Below are 22,667 nucleotides of genomic sequence, written 5' to 3'. Positions count from 1 at the left end.
TAGGAACCCTAATATTGCTAGCTTAATCATTTCCGATTTAATCTAAATCCTGTATTTGTAAGCTCTTTGTGGCAGGGACCTATTTTATTATTATTATTATTGCTTAGGTTACACCAAGTACATTGATGGTGCCATGTGAATAGTAAGTAACAACTTGGGCATACATGTTATGCTCACAGGGATAGGACGAAGACTGAAGTCCTAAAGAACAGGACTACCGTATTTTTCACTCTATAACACGCACCCGACCATAACACGCACATAGTTTTTAGAGGAGGAAAATCCATAGGCATGCCACCCGTAGGCATTCCCTCCATAACACGCACAGACATTTTCCCTTACTTTCTAGGAGGAAAAAAGTGAGTGTTATGGTGCAAAAAATACGGTAGATATCAGGGGCTTAAGTTACAGGAGGGTAGATTTTGGATTAACATTAGGAGAAACCTCTTGGAAGCAAAAACACTATGACAATGAAACCAATGGGGCAGTCTCTCTGCCTGAACGCCTTCAAGCAGAGACAGTCATCTGTTGAGAGATGTTCTAGATCTCTGGATTTCCTACACTGAGCAGAAGATTAAATGAGGTCTTCTGCAACTCTTATGATTCTTAAAAAGTTTCCCCTCCCCAAATTAGGTAATATAGCAGCAGGAACTACATGGCACGTCATGGTATCTGTTAAGAGAATGCACAACTCTAATGAAATTGAGTCAAGACTATTGAGAAATGATATATAATGAGATTAAAAAGATGTTCAAGTTGATCGTTTCCCAAGAAACCCGAAGCTGTTCTTTTAGGAATTATAAATAACGATGTATCAAAAGAATTGGCTAACGTATTTATGTATATAACAACAGCAGCACGAATATTGTATGCCCAAAGACCAAAGATAGAAAGGAGGAGAGGTTCCAACAAAGGAAGATTGGCTTTTGAAAACAATGGAGTAATGCAGAACTGGCAAGATTAACAGCAAAGATTAGAGACCAAAATGATGGAAAATTCCTTGAGGACTGGAGACTTTTTACTGAGCATTTAAAGAACTATTATAACGAGATGAAAACGCGAGCAGGACTTGAAATTTGAGCATCAGCGTTAATTATTGAGATAAATAGGTTAAAATGTATGCATTGAATAGTATATGCGAAATATGCCACATCTAAAGGTAAATATTGAAACCACAGAAGAGGAGGATGGGAAATCAATGGATAATTTATGGTCTTTTTTGTTTTGCTTTTTTCTTGCTTTTTGTGTGTGCAAAATCAATAAATAATATTTACCAAAAAAAGTGAGTCAAGACCATTAAACTAAGCCACCAAGGATCTCAGTTCCCAATCTGTCCAATTAAAAGAAGAAGAAAAGCTAGAAAGAAATAGAAAATAGAAATAGAAAATATTGAGCTCCCAAGATTGCCGTTAAGTTAATGGTGGCAGGTAAAAGAAGCAGATATAGTTTAATACATCTAAAACATTGGCTTTAGATATGTTACTGGTGGCTTATTATTGATGATAGAGGAAAATTGGTCAAGGGGAGATTTATCATCATGTACTATTTTCAAATCAAGCCTGGGAACATGTGGTGGTAGGGTAGGGGTGGGGGTATCTGTCCCCAACTCCCACCTACTCCAGCCAGTAAGGGGTGATGGGAGTTGCAGTCCAGCAATGTCTGGTTCGCCACCCATGAGTTATGGTGATCACCATCTCTACAGTACATAGAAGGCGATCTGCTAGCCACCTTCAAGTATTTGGAAGGCATGAATTAGTTCTATCATCCATAGAAGATGGAACTAATTTGTTGCCCATCACTCCAGAAGGTAGGATCAAAATCAGAGAGTTCAAAAACAAAAAAGAGGATTTTTTACTTCCTGACTGTACAAGCCATCCCACACTGCCTTGGAAAATAGTAAGGCACGCTTGACAAATTCACACTGTGATCAACTCCCACCCAGAAACCAATGTCTCCACTGTGGAAGGACGTGTGGATCCAGAATTGGCCTCCACAGTCACTTACGGACTCATTGTTAAAATTGTGTTTATGGAAGACAAACTTACTTAGCTACGAGTGATCGCCAAAGAAGAAGGACTCTCCTTTCTTAAGAGGTTTCAAAGGAGATGCATTACAGTCACTTATCAGAGGTGCCACAGCAGTGGATTTCCTGCATCACACTGAACTAGATTATCTTTTGAGATCCCTTTCAAGTCCATGATTCTAAGTGGTTACCAGTTGCAGCTGCTGACCAGCCTTCACAGTTTGCCAACCACCAGCAATAGCAAGGCACGGCCACAACTAGTTCAACACTCGCACAACATCACTCAAAGGAACATTAATAGATGGAGAAATAAGGAAGCATTGTCGCCATGGTAACGGCAGCATCCTTGGGTACTGGCACGGAGGCCAGGATGATTTCTGATATCTGTGTAAAAAAGGGGTGGACAAATGAGGAGGAAAAGACAAACTAACTGGAGACGGAAGAAGAGACAGGACACTGAAGGTTCCAGATCTAGAAAATTGCCCTGGCACAGTTCTTGCCAGACAGGCAAAGGGAATTCGACAGAAGAGGATGGTACCCCCGTTTCCATTTCACTGCTTCATTTCGCCTTCATGCTAAACGTCCAGTGTGTAATACAGTCCACTGCATTTTGGTGCTGGGGGCAGAAAACCCAAAGGGCGAGATCCCCTTTCCCCTCTGGCACAGCAGCAGAAATGAAGGCTATAGTTGATAATTTGCTGCCTTTAAAACAGCCCTGCCTGAGAATGGCCATGCGACCCTGTAGGGACTGCTCTGACCCAACTGGCAAAATACATCGGGGCTCTAGCAGGCTGTAGTTCAGCTCTCTGCTGTGGTTTTGCAACAAGGTTCAAAGAGAAAATGAAGAAAGGATTCCAGGCTGGGGGAAGGGGTGCAGGAAGAGGAGGAAATGGCATGGAATGGGGAAAGATCATAAGGTACTTACAGGCTGGTGGCTCTCAACACTGACCACCAAGCACTTCTGCTATAAGCTGCATGCAGAACTGCAAGGGGCTTCCTGTGCTTTGGAGGGGGAGGAAATTGCAATTTCTGCGCATGCACAGGCAATGATGTTCTGTTTACACCTAACACAACCATGCAGAAAAGGGAGCAACAATTCACCCGAGAACAACATCTTACAGCAATTGCCTCCAATTGAGTCTTGAATCATTTTTGTAAAAGGTATGGGCTAAAGTGCTTTGTAAAAATTCAATGTCGTTGCAAGATCACTTCAGTGTTATAAAGTAAGAAAAAAACTAAATTAAAAACAACACCAAAGAAATCAAACGGCACTGAATACAAAAAGGAGAATGGCAGTGTGTGGCGTCTGGTTTTGTTTTTAAAAAACCAACAACACTAAAGTACCTTTTTCATTTAAGTGCCTTTGCGTAACTATTTTAATTTTTTTAAAAGAGCATAGGCAGAAGGAGCAAATTAGAAGATTGACAGCTGGCTAAAATGTCACAGACCAGAAAGGTCACGGTGGCATCTTTATAGCAGGTAGAAAAATAGTGCTTAAGGTGATCCGCAAGTGTAAAGACTGCCCTACAATCCTGTTTTAATTTTTTTTAAAAAAATCTGTAGTCTGAAAGAAGACAGAAGGAAGTTGCATAGGTAAAAATTGCAGGAGGAAAACAATTTGACGATGCCATCATGTAGATTTGTCATGAAAAGCTCGTAAACAAAGGTCCATACTAAGGTCCTAATACGGAAATACCCGTAGCGTAAACATTCCTCCTTGGTTTGCTTGAATTGTCCATCAGCCGGACCTTTTCATGCTCACTGTACATTAGTGTCAATTGTAATGCATTGTGCTGCGGAAAAGCTGCCTCAGGAGCCCTGAAAAGGGCAAATGAGAGAAGCCCCAACCTAATGTTAGGATAGTCAATAGTGTAGCCCAGGGAGTTTTCCAAAGGGAATCAACCTGGCAGCATTTCAGTATTAAGAAGAATTTCCTGGGTGGCCTTAGGAGAAATCCAACATTGCTCTGCAACAGGGCAGCACGAGGACCTTCTCCTGAGCAACGAGATGAGGGGACTCCACCAAGCCAATTCCCTCCTGCTACCTTCAACACCTTGTTTCCAAACCTCCTGCTGTAACACCACATCCACCTAAGAGCTGGGAAGAGGGTGCCCAGGAGTCCAGTCTGCCCACCCTCCCTCGTTTCAAGACCTCGGCCCTATCAGGGAAAAAACAGAAACCCTGACACTAAGTATGACGACACCAGGGTGGTTATCTTTGTAATCTTTGGTCTGGTAGCCAGGTCCAAATTAGGTCCAAGTTAGGTCCAGGGAACCCTGACCATTAGGTCCAGTCGTGGCCGACTCTGGGATTGCGGCGCTCATCTCGCTTTATTGGCCAAGGGAGCAGGCGTACAGCTTCCGGGTCATGTGGCCAGCATGACTAAGCCGCTTCTGGCAAACCAGAGCAGCGCACGGAAACGCCGTTTACCTTCCCACCAGAGCGGTACCTATTATCTACTTGCACTTTGAAGTGTTTTTGAACTGCTAGGTTGGCAGGAGCTGGGACCGAACAACGGGAGCTCACCCCGTCGTGGGGATTCGAACAGCCGACCTTCTGATCGGCAAGTCCTAGGCTCTGTGGTTTAACCCACAGCGCCGCCCGCGTCCCTAGGTCCAAATTAAATATGAGCAAATAAATTAGATTGTCCACTAGGGGCACCGTTGGCTTTAGGCACTCCAACGTGGGGCCACAACCCCCCAGGCACAGCGGGCATAGTTGGTACCAGGCAGAGGAACAGAGAAGTGAGGTGGAGGCTCTGCCCCCATGGCAGCAAAGAGAGCAGGAGCCCGTTTGCATGCTTGGCAACAAAACACAGGAGACAGCCGGGCACCACTGCTGCAACGACAAAAGAGGGACGCCCAGAGTATTCTCCCATAATGGCAACGATGACGAGACAGACAGAGAGCGTGCGAGAGAGCGCTATTATCCTGGACCCACCCCCGCCCCCCACAAAAAAGTGTAAACCCAAAACTCCATGCAGCTTTGTTGTGACAAGCAATGGCTGGCCACAGCCTGACTGCCAAAGAGGAAAAGAAGGCCCAGAGCTCTGTGCTCCTACCATAGGAGCTGAAAGCATGTAACGGTCACTTGTGTTGTCATAGCACCAAAACTGACCAACGAGGAGAGCTTATGCTAGCTCCGTGGCAACGGGCAGCCTCTTTCTGATCACCTGTTTCGTGGCCCCGGAGCCCAGAAGGGCCAAAGAGAAGCTCCCCGCCCATGCCGTTCCAGGTTACTTTGTCATGACCACGAAGGGTTCCTTCCGTCACTTCCCCACAGCGATGGACAGGAGGTGTCGTTCCAGGATGAGCGAGGGTGAACAGGAGGGGGCGGTGGCACGTCTCTGTCAGTAAATGGTCCTCCCTGGTAAGAACCACTGTGTCTTTGGGGGGGCAGAGGGGGTTAGTGCCCCACTCCGCTGCTCTTCCCTGTCGTTACCCAGTCGACAATGATGAAGCTCAGGCTCATCACCATGAAAACGAAGCCAAGGGCAGCAAAGCAGGCAGCCTGTGAAGGACAAAGAGGAAGGCATGATACCCGCCGTCCAGTTCCAATTACTGTATTTGTCGCTCTCTAAGATGCACCAGACATAAGACGCACCCAGTTTTTGGATGAGGAAAACAAGAAAAAAAATATTCTGAATCCCAGAAGCCAGAACAGCAAGAGGGACCGCTACAAAGTGACCCCTCTTGCTGTTCTGGCTTCTGGGATAGCTGCACAGCCTGCATTCGCGCCATAAGGCGCACACACTTTTCCCCTTACTTTTTAGGAGGGAAAAAATGTGTCTAAAAAATACAGTACCTTGCAAGCTTCAGTGGGGAGAGAGGGAGGGGCTGCATGTTCTAAATAGGGAGGGAAAGAGGGGGCTCTCCCCCTACTTGGAAAATGAGTATTCCACTTGCCATGTTAGTTCTTGGATTCAGCCTCATTCTAGCTTTTATATGGTGCATTCTACCTTTTATATATACCTTTTACATGCCTTACTACGGTGTCTAAGGAGTCTCAGAGAGACTTGAAAACCAGCTGTGATTTTGTTGACAATTGCTAAAATGATTTTTTATGGGCAGCTAGAAGGAGTGGCGGACCAATTGCATGTCGTCAACAAACTAGGCTTGGAAGTTTCATGGGTGAACAGGTGTCTCCCACAGCCTAGAACCCCCAAGCTGTTCTCTTGCCACCTTAGCTCAATCTTAGCTTGAATCCCCTTCCTCTCTACGTATCATAGCTGTTAACGTTTCCCTTTTTTAAAGGGAAATTCCCTTATTCCGAACAGGATTCCTCGCAAGAAAAGGGAAAAGTTGACAGCTATGCTACCTATTCCCTTCCCTTGTATATCTTCGCAAACTCATCGACAGGGCTTCTCTCTCTCTCTCTCTCTCTCTCTCTCTCTCTTTTAATGGAGGTGAACTGTCTGAAAAGCAGGATACAAATAAATGCATTTTCAGCCAAGAAAAGCTTGGAACAGCTACACTTTCACCTGGCCTCCCATGGGCTCATCTCATCCTTGACTGAGCTCCTGCCCCCATTTCCTTTGGCTTACCACCTTGAACCACTTTCCCTTCCCTCTAATGGGGCCTCTCACATTCCCACCCACCGGCCAGCATCTGGTACCTGGATCTTGGATCTGGATCTCAGAGGCTCTTTCTCGTTGGGGATAATGCGGATGTAGAAGATGCTTGGGAGGATGAAGATGAGGCTGGGGGCCGACGTGGCTCCTGAGGCGGGAAGAGTCAGAAAAGGGAACATATTCTTGGGTATCCTAGGTTAACATCTCTGCCATACATTCAAAGCAGCATCACATCCTGACTCTGATGTTGGTGATCAAAGGATCCCTGAATCAGAGTCTGGCAGACAGCAGCCTCTGAAACCAGGTTCTGCAGCACCAGGGCTTTCAAAGGCACATTCCCCCCCACACCAAGGATCCAAAGGCTTCCCATGTCACCTTGCCAGTCCAACAGCTCAGGGAGCAGACCATACCAAGGAGCAAAGAATGAGTCCCAGTCTCCAGGTCAGAGGGTCAATCCTTTAAGAGACTCTCCAAAACAGGACACTATTCCCTCCCCGGCACGATCTCAAGAAAATCACCCAGCCCACCTGCTCCAACAATCTACACACATATATTGGCACAAAAATGGTAGCAAGAAGAATTACCGACGAAAGAAGAACGGCGGGTGAAATTAATGGACTATGCAGAATTAGATAAATTAACAGGAAGGATTCGAAACCTGCGGGACCAGAGATTCTTAGAAGACTGGAGTAAATATATGAACTATTTGAAAAGCAGTTGTAATGAACAGATTACGCTAGTAGGACTGCAGGAGGTTCTGTAAGGAGGACTATTTGAAATATTGCAAGAAAGATTATGAGGAGAATTATTAGTTAATGATAATTAAGAGTAATAGAGAAATTAAGAAATGCAGAGTAAGTGATAAATACAGAAAATCATCAGAGGTTGTTGATGGAAGCATAAAATGTTGTATAAGATAAGAAGTTATGTTAAATGATTGTTGGAAATGATATGTTTATATATATATAAAAAAACAATCCACACACACAGCGGTTATCATTAGACACAAATGCAAGGTTCCCCAGCCACAAACTCTAATACTCACTGCCGCATGCTAAACCCTGCTCACCTCCAGGCACCCAATATCCAGTTTTTAAAAACAGCTTGTGAGGTTGCTGATCACGTCATGAATGTTAAGGTGAAGTCCAGCCCTGAGCCCCTCTGCTACGCCTTCCTAACACAGGTCATACATACCAATGACTCCAAAAATGTCCTTGATGTTTGGCACGAAGATGACAAGAAGGTTGACAATAACGAGGAGGCAGCAGGCAATGATGACATGGCGGACCCAGCTGAAATCCTTTTTGTGAAACAGCAGCTGCTGGATGGCCCTGCGGATCTGTGGTGGGGGGTGGGAATGAGAGTGTTAGCTACACTGGGCAAAGAGGCACTAAGGGATACGCAAGAGATCTCTGTCACTCGCTGTTCATATGCAAGTCTCCAAGGTTTTTAGCTTTATCTCTTTGCCACGGCAAAAACAACCAATAGCCTGTTATGGCGCCTTATCCCAGGATCAATGTAAGCCCTTATGGGGTACTGGGTTGTCTTTGCTCAAAGGCAGGGGCTTACATTTATTTATTTATTTTTATTTGCAAAGAAATCCCTATACTGTCAATGCCTAGATACACATCATGGTTGTTGTTGTTGTTGTTGTTGTTGTTTAGTCGTAGCAAACAACAATTCAACAATTAAATTACATTGATAAAACAAATACAGAATGCATCAATCGAGCAACAGATCAGATCAGCAGATCGACGTAGCTGGATCACCTCTCAGGGAAAGCCTGGTTTAAGCCAGTGCCTAAATCAGATGTTTGAAATCTTCTGGCTCCCTGGATATTGCTGAACGACAAGTCCCATCAGCGCTGACCAGCTGGAGTTGGTGGGACTTGTAGTTCAGCAACATCTGGAGGGCCAAAAGTTGCCTCATTCCCGACCTCAGAATGCTTCTGACACTGAATTGGGATGGCAGAGAGAGAGGAAGGGAGGCAGACTGGAGAAACTAACTGCAGGTGCTTTGGGGAGGAAAGCCATTTAACGCTGCAACAGGGCATGAAAAAGGCAGTCTCTTACCGGGAACAAAACCACAGGCACCGTGAGTGTCACAGCCATCAGCACAGCCAACCGCACAGAGAGGATGAGCTTATCCATGGCGTCAACTTTGATATAAGTGTGCAGCATCTCTGCTTCAACACTCTCTGCCAGAAAGGAGAAGAGATATACTCATCAGTCCGAGAGGTGGCGGACGTGAAACAACAGGGTCTGGGGCCAGATGGGAGGGCTTTTGACTGGGACTTCAGAAAGGTCCTTAAAAGGGTACTTTAGGATGCCATTAGTTCTCAAGCTGGCAAAAGATCTTGAGCTGGAGACAGGAGTGACATCGGGGTGTGGATTCAGGCTTTGTGCCAGCATCCATCTTTGGCCAGGAAAGGAAGAGATGTAGTGCAACGAGAGAGAGGGCGTGTGCTTTTTATGCACAAAATCCCAGGTTCAATCCACATCATCTTTAGGTAGGGCTGGGAAAGACTTGTCTGAAACCCTGCCAAATTGTTTCCAATAAGACTTCCAACATGGTGCCCATGGTTGCCAATGTGCCCACCAGCATCTCCCATGGAACCCACAACAGGTGTCCATAAATACCCCCTCAAAAATCCACTGTGAATGACAGTTCACTCTTCCTGCTCAGCCTCTCCAACACTGAAGCCTTTATGTCACACCCGTGGCAGCCATTTTGTGTCATGCACATCCCACAGCAGCCATTTTGTGATATATATACTATGTCCTCATGGCAGCCATTTTGTCACTGATGCTCATGACACTTTCTCAAAATTCCAAGTCTGTTCCCTGGCATAAAAAGGTTGGCCACCCTTGATGTAAACAATGCTGAACCAGATACACCAACGGTCAGACTCAGTATGAGCCAGTCCAGCCAGGAAGCATCTTACCGGGGGGGGGGGGCGCATCATGTAATACTCCTAGACCAATGAAAAGTTTTCATGTCAGTCTTGTTCTGAGCCAATAAAAGACTCTACATTTTGTGCTACCTAAAGATAGGCTTCCCATCTGCCTTGCCCCCAGCATGACAGGAGCTGAACCAAACAGGATATGCACACATTCCCGTAGGAATTTTTTTTAAGACAGTTGCCTGCATGCTCAAAAAAAGAACGTGTACACCTTTTCTTTCAACTTGGTTTGCACAAAAAAACATGCAAGTGCAGGAAGACCAACCAGTTGTGCAACTCTTTTTTTACTTTGTATCCGATATAACGTTCTAGAAGTGCATTTTATCATGACTGTACCGTTGAGTGGAGAAGTTATTTTGAGTACACTATAAAGTGGTACCTCGGTTTACAAACTTAATCCGTTCCGGAAGTCTGTTCTTCAACTGAAACCATTCTTAAACCGAGGCGCACTTTCCCTAATGAGGCCTCCTGCTGTCGGTGCCCTTCCACTCTTCGGATTCCATTGTTAGACCATTTTTTAGACTGTTTTTAGACCGAGACAGGAGTGCCTGGTGTGCTCTGGTCCATGGGGTCACAAAGAGTCGGACACGACTAAACAATAACAACAAAAGTTCACAAACCGGGACACTACTTCCGGTTTTGCGGAGTTCGTAAACTGAATCGTTCGTAAACAGGACTGTGCTTAAACCGAGGTACCACTGTACAGCAATAGTAAATTAAACACAGGCCCCAACCCCATTCCGTACTCTTTCAGGTCCAAAAGGACCTGTGCACCAGCGATTACACATCAGCAATTGCACATCAATTGAATGTGCCTGAAATGGTCACCACATGCAACTAACAAAGTGTTGCTTTTTCATGACCCTTGAAGTCTGATGCTACTGCATCACTCTACCTCATAGGAGGGATGGATCTGTTCACTTCTCTGTTCCTGTGCATGAAAGATAATTAAATGGTTTGTCTCCCATTATTACCTACTGAGGGAGGTTGTTCCTTACCGTAGAAAGTGAGGTAGCCAAAAATGGCGGTCAGCAGGTACATGACAAACATGGCGAGGATGGAGACATTCGCTACATTCTGCATCCGACGTTTGGAGGCCCTAGGCAAGGCACAGAGAGTTCACGTCTACTGTTTATAACCTATACTTAGCCCCAATCCCTTTTCAGAGCGGTGTGGGGTAACAGAACCTAGGATTTCTGGCTCCCAAGCCCTTGCCAGTCAATGGAGATTTGAGGTCTATCCCATTCAAGATGGAAACCCTCAGTCAGTGCTGGTCCCCAAGCACCAATCAAAATGCAGCACGCAAACACGACAGGTTCCACCTCCAAGACCTGAGAGGGTATCCCAGAAGCCTCTGGGGCAACCCCTCATTTCCCAAAGAGAAGGGCGCCTACCACTCATGTGACCTGGGGGGGGGGGACGACTGGCTGGATTCCATGTGGGTGTGGTGATGTTTTATGATGGCTGGGTGGGAATCCAACCCCCAGGCAGCATCCTGGGGCTGCCCTTGCTCCCCCGTGATGTGCTCCTCTATTCCAGCCCCCCGCTTTCCCCCAGTTAGAAGAGACCCCTGCAGTTTGGTGAAACGTATTGCAGGAAACAAGTGGGGAGAGTGCTGTTGGGCTCATGCCGTGTTTGTGGGCTTGTCCACAGTATTTGTCTGGCCACAGGATACTGGACTATCCCACTGGCATGATCCAGCAGCCAGATTATTCTTACATTTGGAGAGTTTCTGTCCAATGTTCCTTTTTCTTGGGGGGGGGGAATCTTTTGCACTTTCTCCTACCCTCCCTCCTTCCTTACCCCCTTTTAAAGCGTTGAAAAAGAACAGGCTTCCCCTCTTTTAACCTTCTATCATGCCTGCAGTTTACGTACCTGCGCAGCTCAGTGTAAATGGGCAGAACTTCTGGATGGCAGACAAAGGCAAATGCCAGGATGGGGATGGCGTAGGCCGTCTGTGAAAGGAGAGGGAGTATAAATCAATTCTCTGCTCCACTTGCCACATCTGAAACCCAGGACTTCCAACATATCCTTTCTGCCTTTTTTTTTTTTTAAGGGAAGGCAGAATGTGTCCTGCTCCAATAGCAGTTTCAATGCACAGTGCTTCGTGCTACCAGAGCTGCAAAGACTCTTGCACTGCTCTTTCCAAGCACCCAACTACTAGCTGGCTCTCCAGCACTTTGTTAAGCTGTGTGCATTGGACTTTGTCTCACCCATTTATCTCCATACAGTGCAGTGCAAATGGGGCTCCCTTCCCCAGATACAGCTCAGATACAACTACTTTGCCTGCCCAACTGGCCGTCAGGTAAGCAACACAAACCCTATCCTTGCTTTGCCATTCTGACTGACTTCTATACAGTGGTACCTCAGGTTACAAACACCTCAGGTTACAAACATTTCGGGTTACAGACTCCGCTAACCCGGAAGTAGTACCTCGGGTTAAGAATTTACCTCAGGATGAGAACAGAAATTGTGTGGCAACAGCAGGAGGCCCCATTAGCTAAAGCGGTACCTCAGGTTAAGAACGGTTTCAGGTTAAGAATGAACCTCCGGAATGAATGAAGTTCGTAACCAGAGGTACCACTGTACGGGCAAGAATGTGACATGCAGAAGCCAATTGGACTGGAATCAGAGGCCTGATGAGCTGTATTTGGTCTGGGGAGTGGAGGTTTCTACGCCTGCTATTAAACAACACTAAAATGAATTGAATTATTTTTGGGATCTATTACTTATTATTATTATTATTATTATTATTATTATTATTACTAAACATACTGGGGCAATGAAAACAGGAGCTACAAATTCAGAAGTAAGCTACTGGCAAAACTGAAAAGCAATGGCAAACATTGACGTCAATGCCATGTTTAAATTTCCAAAATGGAAGGTGTATATTTACACATTTTTCTGTGCTCTTTCCCTTCCTGTGCCTTACCATTATAGTAAGGTTTTGACACTGGGACATCATACTAGAATTTGGCCATCCTTTGCTTCACAACTGGTATATGAGAATTCATGGCAATCTCTGCAGATTGAATCTTTCTAAAAGTGAGAAGATAAATTACCATTCTAGCGCATCAAATGCTTCATCTGCATCCATGAACTTCACAGTGGCTTCTTCACCATTATAGCATTACGGGAATTAATTATAGCAAAGGCTGTTCTGATATTACCTGAGAAGTTCATCCCTAAATATGAAACCTGTTCCTGAAGTTTATACTTACAAACTGTCTTTTTAAAAACTGCTCAGTCAATTATGCAGGGAAAATTTAGCAGGTCCCAGTTCAGTAGGTCCATACCAGGAACTGGCAGCCTGTGACCTTAGGGTCACATAATGAAGAATGGGCGAAATGAGTGCCAGGGGAGTGGCAGAAAAGGAGGGGCTCCACCCATTTTTGCACCAGTCCTGCCCACCACTAGTATGCCACCCCTGAGGAGAAGTGGCCCTTCATGGAAAAGGTTGCCCATTCCTGGTTTAAACTACCTTGATATGTTTTATGAGTAAAAGTAATCCTAGCTTCATTCCAGAATTACAGTATCTGATGTTTACAGAAACATTTTGGAAACAGAATTGTCAGGGGTTGGCTTCGTAATTTCCTCAAACTTTTTGGAGTCCTCTGTCCATAGGAAGCCCAAGTGAGCCAGTAGTTTTTACTCAAGTTTGCTTGGCATTCTTCTTCCTCACTTACTGGAGAATTAAATGTCTTCCTTGTATTTATGAAGTAAAAGGTAAAAGGTAAAGGACCCCTGGACAGATTAAGTCCAGTCAAAGGCGACTATGGGGTTGCGGCAAAAATCTCGCTTTCAGGCTGAGGAAGCCAGCATTTGCACACAGACAGCTTTTCCAGGTCATGCAGTCAACATGACTAAACCGCTTCTGGCGCAATGGAGCACCATAACAGAAACCAGAGTGCACAGAAACACTGTTTACCTTCCTGGCACAGTGGTACCTATTTATCTGCTTGCACTGGCATGCTTTCAAACTGCTAGGTTGGTAGGAGCTGGGACAGGGCAAAGGGAGCTCACCCCATCGCGGGGATTCAAACCGCCAACCTTCTGATCAGCAAGCCCAAGAGCAGAGGTCAGCACTCTAAGGTCTGTGGGCCGGTTCCGGCCCCAATGGGTTCTGGATCCGGTCCGCAGACGGTCCAGAAATCATCACATGGTTCTGATTCATATCGTTCGGAAATCGCTTCTGCACATCCCAGACACCGAAAATTACTTCTGCGCAGGCGCGGTTTTCGGCATCTGGGCATGCGCAGAAGCGATTTCCAGCGCCGTGGACATGTGCAGATGTGATTTCCGGCTTCACGCTGCGCCGGCCCACGGACAATCTCCATGGGAGTGATCTGGCCCATGCCCGGTATGCCTTGCCGACCTCTGCCCAAGAAGCTCAGTAGTTTAGACCACAGCACCATCCGCGTCCCTACTTCAGACCCATGTCTGAAGTATGCACACACACACACACACACAGGTTATCAGATCTCCCATAAAAACCTACAAGTTCACTTCTAAGCTCCTCATTTGATGCAGTTTCTCTATGCCTTGCAGCCACTTTTTTAAAATAACCTTTTTACTCAAAATCGAAACAAAACATATTATCCAGAAACACATCATCCTTATTCCCATTTTTACTCCCTCCCCCCACAGAACTCACCCACCCCACCTCCCTACTTTCCTCATTTCCAGTCTTTGATTTCTCTAAAAATGCTGTTTTCTGCATGTTACAAAGTTGTATAGATCCTCAAACTATTTAGCTGATTATTATCAATAAAAAGTTTGTGAATGTTTATTCAAAACCAGCCAAGGAGTCCAGTTCGCTTTGTTGCGTCTTCAAATACTTTGTAAAGGGTTCCCATTCATCTTTTAAGTCACAGTTATCCTTGTCCCGTTGCTTGTATGTCAACCTTGCAGCCACTTTTAAGCCCCTACACGTCCCCCAGAATCCTTTTCAGGATCCTTCCTACTAACCTGGGAGTTGACAGTGAAGACCTCAGGAGCACAGACATCATCATCATCAGACCCCAAAGTGCCATTTTTCCCATTATAGTAGACGGGGGGCTTTTCAGAGTGCGTCCCATTGAGGGGGCAGGGAATCTCAAATTTCTTGTAGATCACCTTTAAGGCGGGAATGAAAACTGATGTTGAATACCAAGCTTGGAAAAGGAGCAGGGAGTGAAGGGAGAAGCTGCCACAAAATTCATTTCTGCATTAAGTACTAGGAGCCCTGCTGGATACCCATTTCCTGTTACACCTGGCAGCTTATAAAGAAAACTGAAGAAGTGTGCATGCACACGAAAGCTCATACCAAGAACTACCGTATTTTTCGCTCTGTAACACGCACCCGACCATAACACGCACGTAGTTTTTAGAGGAGGAAAATCCATAGGCATGCCACCTGTAGGCATTCCCTCCATAACACGCACAGACATTTCCCCTTACTTTTTAGGAGGAAAAAAGTGAGTGTTATGGTGCAAAAAATACGGTAACTTAGTTGGTCTTTAAGGTGCTACTGGAAGGAATTTTTTTATTTTGACTATGGCAGACCAACACGGCTACCTATCAGTAAACAATTCTCTAGGTGGGAGAAGACAGCGCTTCTGAAAATTCCCATCAACTCACCGAGATGAGGAAGAAACACATACAGGTGAGGGACAGCCCACTGGTATAACCAAGATAACCTGTGAGGAGAAGGAGGGAGAGAGGGAGAGAGAGAAAGAGAGAGAGAGAGAGAGAGAGAGAGAGAGAGCACATCAAGCTTCCACACAGAGTAAATGATAACAAGGATCAGAACAGGTCCCCTGTTCAGTTCTTTTCAACCTGCTTGTAAACAACGCCATTTCTTGCTCAACATGTTATCTCCATGCCATGGGTAGGCAAACTAAGGCCCGGGGCCCAGATCCGGCCCAATCGCCTTCTCAATCCGGCCCGCGGACGGTCCGGGAATCAGCATGTTTTCCCATGAGTAGAATGTGTCCTTTTATTTTAAATGCATCTCTGGGTTATTTGTGGGGCCTGCCTGGTGTTTTTACATGAGCAGAATGTGTGCTTTTATTTAAAATGAATCTCTGGGTTATTTGTGCGGCACAGGAATTCATTCATATTTTTTTTTCAAAATACAGTCCGGCCCCCCACATAGTCTGAGGGACGGTGCACCGGCCCATGGCTGAAAAAGGTTGCTGACCCCTGTTCCATGCCAACAAAAACAGCACCTGTTGGACCTCTCTCCCTATCATTCTGCTAAAAGGCACAAGAACCCTGATCACAAACAAACAAACAAACAGGGTTAGGGCTGGGGGGAAATATCTGAAATTAAAAATTCTGCAGTTTTGCTGGACTAGGAAGCACATTTAGGCAGCCATAAAGAGGGGAAGTTGGGGGGATAGGGCGAACATATTTATTGGGTGCTTCCAGAACACCACTATTTTGTGACGGGGTTCAATGGCGCACCAACAAATTCAGGTTGCACAATTGAAGGTCAATAGGCATTGTCGCAAAGCAAACCAGCTTTCCCTTAAAAAGATGAATACTTTTTTTGCAATAAGGAAAAGTGACAGAAAAATGCACTGGATAACGTGAGATAACGCTTGCCCGACTTCCACGCAAACAAATCAGAACCAAGTGTTACATGAAAAGCTATTGCTGTCTAACCTCTCTGCAAACTTTGTGCCAACAAACCAGAATGAATGCTCCATAAACAGGTTGGCTGGAAGGGACTGCCGTGATTCACATGGGCAAAGGTCTGCTTGCAGTGGAGACAGTGGCTTCCTTAAAAAATATTACCGTATTTTTCGCTCTATAACACGCACCCGACCATAACACGCACATAGTTTTTAGAGGAGGAAAATCCGTAGGTATGCCACCCGTAGGCATTCCCTCCATAACACGCACAGACATTTCCCCTTACTTTCTAGGAGGAAAAAAGTGAGTGTTATGGTGCAAAAAATATGGTAATTACTTGATCAGGAAAGGGCGTGTGTGTGTTGTCTGTGAAAGGACCCTCTTAATGGTGGCCACGGACCACCCTATCTTCATTCCAGGAACATTCTGGGAGCACAGAGGTAAGTGGCAACCTACTCTAGAAGTAAACTGACACCTATTTATTTACTTCAAATAAATTTCTGAAGACTGGCCCAACCCCCTGCAACAGGACATACAGATTCTTCTTCACCCGCAACATTTCCCATGGGCATGCAAACATACAGTAATTCCCCAGAGGAAGTAGCAGGTTTGACCGGACAGTGTGAGAACAGGATGCTACTCATATGATGCCAAAGCTGATTCCCTCCAGCAGAGGGCAGGAGAGACACAAACAACATTGCCTTCAACTCTCAGGGAAGAAGGAAGGAAATGTTCACTGCAGTGACACACACACGGCCATCTTTAGCATATGCACCACCGGGGTGCAAAGATCTGACCAGCGCCCCCAAATTAAACATTATTATGACTCACCCGCCGATCACACGTGCTGCCATTGCTGCCTAGCGTCTGCCCGATCAGTGGAAGCAGCCACCTGTCACTCACAATTGCCACAGCGGCAGCCAATACACAGCGGACATTGCCGCAGTCACCAATCGCCCACCAGGTAGATAGTTTAGAGCTTAGGCAGCTTCAGTGACAGGTGCCTGCTGCCCCCCAGAATTAGGCGCCCAGGTGCCCTGCACCGCTGGGTAAAGACGGCCCTGCAGACACACACACACACACACACACACACACACACACCGTGGCTGGGCCATTGCTTATCCAAGTGTACCCAAGCAAAACACCAGGGACAGATGCTCTTCACCACTTACCCAAATGTTTCATCATAGCCAGGGGCAGGATGACACCAACGCTGACAACGATGATCAAGACATTCCCGTTCATGTACCACTCGCTGAAAACAAACAATATCAAGGTCACAACAGCCAATGGATGCTATGTTTCCCCCCTCAGGTGAACAGAGCCAGAAGTAAACAGGACTCCTGTCCTTTAATTCCAAGAGGGAATTCGAGCAGCTTTTCTCGCCTTTGTGCAATGAGCTTGAATTCCCCCTTCTGCACAGTGGCTGGGAAGCACAGGGTCCGGGTTCTCCTTGGCACTTGCTCACTCAATCCCGTCCCCTCCGTTAAGTCTATATGGATATTAATGAGCAAGAACAACCAGCAGAATACTTCCGAGACAGGAAGCCACGTTACGAAAAGCAACAAACGCACCTGGCACCCTCAAGGTCTAGCAGCTTTTATAAACTTTTGGAAGCTGGTGTCCATGTCATCAGAAAGCTTGTGCCCATGGCAAATGCCTTTTAAAGTTATTTCTGCTGCAACAGACTCAGGTTTGCCATTCCCTGCTACTGCAATGTGCTCTGCCTGGGGCTTCCCTTGGGATGGATCTAGTAGCCGCAGATAATGCAGAATTTTGCAGCCGGGCGGCTGAGAGGAGCCACTGGGCATGAACACCTTACACCAGTGCTGAGAATGTGCACTGGTTGTCAGTCAGCTACCGGGTCACGTTGAAGGTCTTGTTGACACACAAAGCTCTGAACAACTCAGGTCCCTGAAAGATCACCTGTCTTGTAAGCCTTTGCGGCATCACACCCTACAGAATATCATAGGGCGATGGCCCAAAACAGGCACTTTGTTATTGCCCCTGCACTGTGGAATGTGCTTCCCTCTGCCATACAGGGGGCTTCATATGTCTTGGGAATAATTATCTTCTGCCCAGGCTTTCTCTGACCCATGAGATCAGACCCTGTTTTCCATCCTCTGGATTTCTGTTTCATTGATTTTTTGCATGTTTTTATGTGTTTCTATATTGTGGTTTTAACCGTTTTAAGATGTATTTCTATTTTATTTTTAAATGGTATATAGTTTTGTTTTTAGACTGCACTTCTTAACTAGGAAGTTTGCAAGTTATCTTGGGTACCAAATGCTAGGAAAGGCCCTCTGCCAGAAACTGGGAGACCCAGCAGCTCTCAAGACGAGATGGAACAGCGCTGGGTGAACCAGACTGTATAAGGGAGCCTCAACAGAATATTGATAGCTTTAATTTTTAGTTTTCAAAAACAAACTTTCCTAACCCCAGTGACTCCAAGTGGAGGCATGAGAATAAAAAACCACAAAGCATCTTCTAGACCAGGGGAATACCCTGAGACAACATTTTGCGGGAAGTGAATTTAACTGTACACAGTGACCATCCCCACCCCTTTTTAGTCGCTCCACATAATCAGCCAAAATACAGTCATACCTTGCGTTGAAGCAGCTTCAAGTTAAGTATTTTTGGGTTGCACTCTGTGGCGACCCAGAAGTAATGGCGCGCGTTACTTCTGGGTTTCGCCGCTTGTGCATGCACAGATGCTCAAAATGACATCACGCGCATGCGCAGAAGTGGTGAAACACAACCCATGCACGCACAGACACGCAGATGCGTCTTACGTTTACTTCAGGATGCGAACGGGGCTCCGGAACAGATCCCATTCGTATCCAGAGGTACCACTATACAGTGGTACCTCGGGTTACAGACGCTTCAGTTTACAGACGCTTCAGGTTACAGACTCCGCTAACCCAGAAATAGTACCTTGGGTTAAGAACTTTGCTTCAGGATGAGAACAGAAATTGTGCTCTGGCGGCGCAGCAGCAGCAGGAGGCCCCATTAGCAAAACTGGTGCTTCAGGTTAAGAATAGTTTCAGGTTAAGAACGGACCTCCGGAACGAATTAAGTTCTTAACCCGAGATACCACTGTTTAGCTGTAGCTTTTCTTTTCCTTATAAGTGAAATGGAAGGCAGGCTTTCTTCTACCCTGCTCCGTGAAGCCCACCAAGGACCCTCCCAGCTTCCAGGGCTACATTCAGCCGGCACAATGGACACCAGAACTCTGTAACTTGGCACCATCTTCTCTATATCTATCTTTTCAATAGCCAGTGTGGCAAAATGGTTAAAGTGTTGGACTAGGAGCTGGGAGAGACCAGGGTTCGAATCCCCACTCAGCCATGAAGTTCAATGGGTCACAATCTCGCAGCCTAACCTACCTCATAGGTTGTTGTTAGGATAAAATTGGGGGTGGGGGGGAGAAGAACCACGTACACCACCTTGAGACTGTTAGAAGGAAAAGGTGGTCTATAAATATATAATAAGTAAATAATATTTACCGTATTTTTCGCCCTATAGGACGCACTTTTTCCCTTCCAAAATTGAAGGGGAAACGTGGGTGCGTCCTATGGGGCAAATGCAGGCTTTCGCTGAAGCCTGGAGAGCGAGAGGGGTTGGTGCGCACCGACCCCTCTCGCTCTCCAGGCTTCAGGAGTGCCCCAGCACCAGCCCCACAAGGTCAGGGGACAGAGGGAGGCGGAACGCCGCCATCCCGCTGTCTCCCGAAGTGGTTTGGAGGCTGATGGCGGGGAGAAGAGCGCTTCTCCCCCCGCTGCCTGCCCCACCACTCCAGGGACAGCAGGGAGACGCAGCGCGTCTCCCCGCTGTCCCCGGACTTGATCTCAAGGCGGGCGGCGGGGAGAAGAGCGCTTCTCCCTGCTGCCTGCCCCACAAGCGCCTGGGGGGGGAAAATATTTTTTTCTCCTTTATTTTCCCCCCAAAAAAACCTGATGCGTCCTATGGGCCGGCGCGTCCTATGGGGCGAAAAATACGGTATTCAACTAATGGGCCCACTTTCTCCAACAGTAGCAGCCCTGGGCCTCAAGGCTGACTGAGCAAGATTCTCTCTCACAGAAACATAGCATTTTGATTTACTGTTTTTAACAGCTGGGAGTGAGAGGTTCAAACAACGTGTTACACAACACAGCTATGTGAAACATTAGCCAGAGGTTACTTTGCCACGAGGCAGCCTTGGGGACGGGGGGCTGATTTTTGGTGCAGTAGCGGCAGGGAACGGAGGGGCGCTTAACCTTCTTTCTGGTCACTTTCCTCTGCAAGAACTCCTTCTTTTCCAGCCATTTTTTTCTCCTTCCCTTTATCTAACTCTGGACTGGATAATGTTACAAGACAGCTATGTTTCGATGTGGCAGTTTGGCCCCAGGTTCAAAGCGAACCTCAAGTGCAGGTGTCAAGGGGAAGGTTGTAATTCACTTGGGGGGGGGATGTGCCCTACGCGTTTCTGTTTGAGGGGGATCGGGTCCTCAAATTCAGGACACTGCTGAGGAACGGCTGGGGGCAGCCAGGCCCCAGAAGCTCTCTTGCTCAGGGAAGGCATGTGAAGAGGGCAGCAAGCCCCACGCCGCCGGGAGCCATTTATAGAAGGGAAATGGAGCCAAAAAAGGCCAGCTGCTTCCCTCCATAAAACGGCTCCGAAGGCCTCACAGCAGAACTAGCTTGAAGGGAAGGGCCAAGATTGGGGGGGGGGGGAGAGAGAGAGAGAGAGAGAAGGGGAAGAATCCCGATCCACTTTCATCGCAGGTCACAGCGGTCCTACGATGGCTCCAGAGGGAAGATCAATGCGGGTTCAGATCCTTAAAATAACCATGGATGTGATTGGGTTCTGCCCCCAAGTTGACTCTGGGGTGAAACTACTGGGTGTTTTCACTGGCTAGAAAACGAATTTTAATTTAAAAATCTGTTGGCCAACTGTTAGTAAATTGAAATCACACAAAATAAACCCTCCCGTGGAATAAGCCGAGGGATGCGTCCAGGCAGGGCCAGGGAACCGGGGGTGACCTTCCAGGACTCCAAATCCTATCAGCCCCCACAAGCAGAGACAGTGGCCAGGGATGCTGGGAATTCTAGTCCAACTATATCTGTAGGGCTCCAGGTTCCCTATGTCCACGCTAGGGATTGTGGAAATGGGTGTTAATTGCTTTAGTAGTACTTAGGGGGTACTACTAAAGGGAGTACTAAGTAGTACTCAAGTCTGGTTGTGGTGTAGTGGTTAAGAGCGGTAGACTCCTAATCTGGGAAACCGGGTTCGTGTCTCCGCTCCTCCACATGCAGCTGCTGGGTGACCTTGGACTAGTCACCCTTCTTTGAAGTCTCTCAGCCCCACTCACCTCACAGAGTGTTTGTTGTGGGGGAGGAAGGGAAAGGAGATTGTTAGCCGCTTTGAGACTCCTGAAGGGGAGTGAAAGGCGGGATATCAAATCCAAATTCTTCTTCTTCTTCTCAACATGGTGCCTATAGCAGTAATGATGCCCAGGAAGGGAGGGAGGAAGGAAGAGAAGGAAGGAAGGAACTGAAGACCGTGTGTGTGTGTGTGTGTGTGTGTGTGTGTTTTCTCCTCTTCCTTTGGGAGTTTGAACTATTGTTGTTGTTTATTCCCCTCTCTTTCTTGACAACAGCGGGGTGGGGGGAGTGTCAGTGTTTGGTCCCCCTCCTTGCAAGGGTTCTTCTGTATATACCTGAAGAAGTGAGAAGCGAAGTTACAGGGAACCAGGCAGAGGGTCTTCTCGGTGGTGGCGCCTGCCCTGTGGAACGCCTTCCCATCAGATGTCAAAGAAATAAACAACTATCTGACTTTTAAAAGACATCTGAAGGCAGCCCTGCTTAGGGAAGTTTTTAATGTTTGACGTTTTATTGCATTTTTAATATTTCGTTAGAAGCCGCCCAAAGTGGCTGGGAAAACCCAGCCCGATGGGTGGGGTATAAATAAATCATCATCATCATCATCATATGTTGTTGTTTTCCCCTCCACTCTGGAGGTTTGTGCAGGGGTGGACTTTGGCAACGTTTCGCAAAATGGCGCACTGAGCAAGACCAAAATTTGGCATCCTCAAATGGATCTAGTGGATCTCCTCAATTTGGTGTCCCTCAGCTTGGCACCCCGTGTGGGGCAACCACCCACACCACCCTAAACCCGGAAGTGGTTTGTGTTTGTTGTTGCCCTTCCTCAGCCCTGGGGCTCTGATGCTTCCCACCCAAACACCCACGTTCTGTTTCTTGGTTTGCCATCCCATTTCCCCCTGCCAGCCATACTTCGTTCTGGGGTCTGTTTGCTTGCTTTCCAACCTCCTTCTCTCTGGGTGACAGATGCTTTTGTCGCATTCGCACCCCTCTCCACACACACACACACCCTGCCTTGAAAAGATATGGACTCTGCGCATTTTCCCTTTTTCCTGCTCCCAGCCAGGCCGCCTCCCTCTCAGCATCTAGAAAACACACACCCCACATTGTGAGCAAGCAGGGGAGGGGACAGC

General features: G+C 46.8%; 1 protein-coding gene and 1 long non-coding RNA gene across 2 annotated transcripts in view; both read right to left on the bottom strand.

Moving 5' to 3' along the window:
• Window positions 1-22,667, bottom strand: part of LOC309522340 — a 45,898-nt gene that overhangs the window by 3,196 nt on the left and 20,035 nt on the right. The gene's annotated exons all lie outside the window — the stretch shown is intronic.
• Window positions 3,392-22,667, bottom strand: part of SLC38A5 (solute carrier family 38 member 5) — a 46,302-nt gene continuing 27,026 nt past the window's right edge. The window contains exons 8-16 of the mRNA XM_082205485.1: window positions 17,346-17,428; window positions 15,175-15,233; window positions 14,524-14,670; window positions 11,431-11,510; window positions 10,554-10,654; window positions 8,666-8,790; window positions 7,788-7,932; window positions 6,638-6,741; window positions 3,392-5,533 (exon numbers count right to left, since the gene is read on the bottom strand). Coding sequence (XP_082061611.1) covers window positions 5,429-5,533; window positions 6,638-6,741; window positions 7,788-7,932; window positions 8,666-8,790; window positions 10,554-10,654; window positions 11,431-11,510; window positions 14,524-14,670; window positions 15,175-15,233; window positions 17,346-17,428 — 949 coding nt within the window. The 3' untranslated portion in view covers window positions 3,392-5,428. The remainder of the gene's footprint in view (window positions 5,534-6,637; window positions 6,742-7,787; window positions 7,933-8,665; window positions 8,791-10,553; window positions 10,655-11,430; window positions 11,511-14,523; window positions 14,671-15,174; window positions 15,234-17,345; window positions 17,429-22,667) is intronic.

The sequence above is a fragment of the Podarcis vaucheri genome (genome assembly GCF_965113315.1).
Source record: "Podarcis vaucheri genome assembly, chromosome: 17".
In the NCBI taxonomy this organism is placed as follows: domain Eukaryota; kingdom Metazoa; phylum Chordata; class Lepidosauria; order Squamata; family Lacertidae; genus Podarcis; species Podarcis vaucheri.
This window is presented reverse-complemented; position numbering and strand designations above follow the sequence as displayed.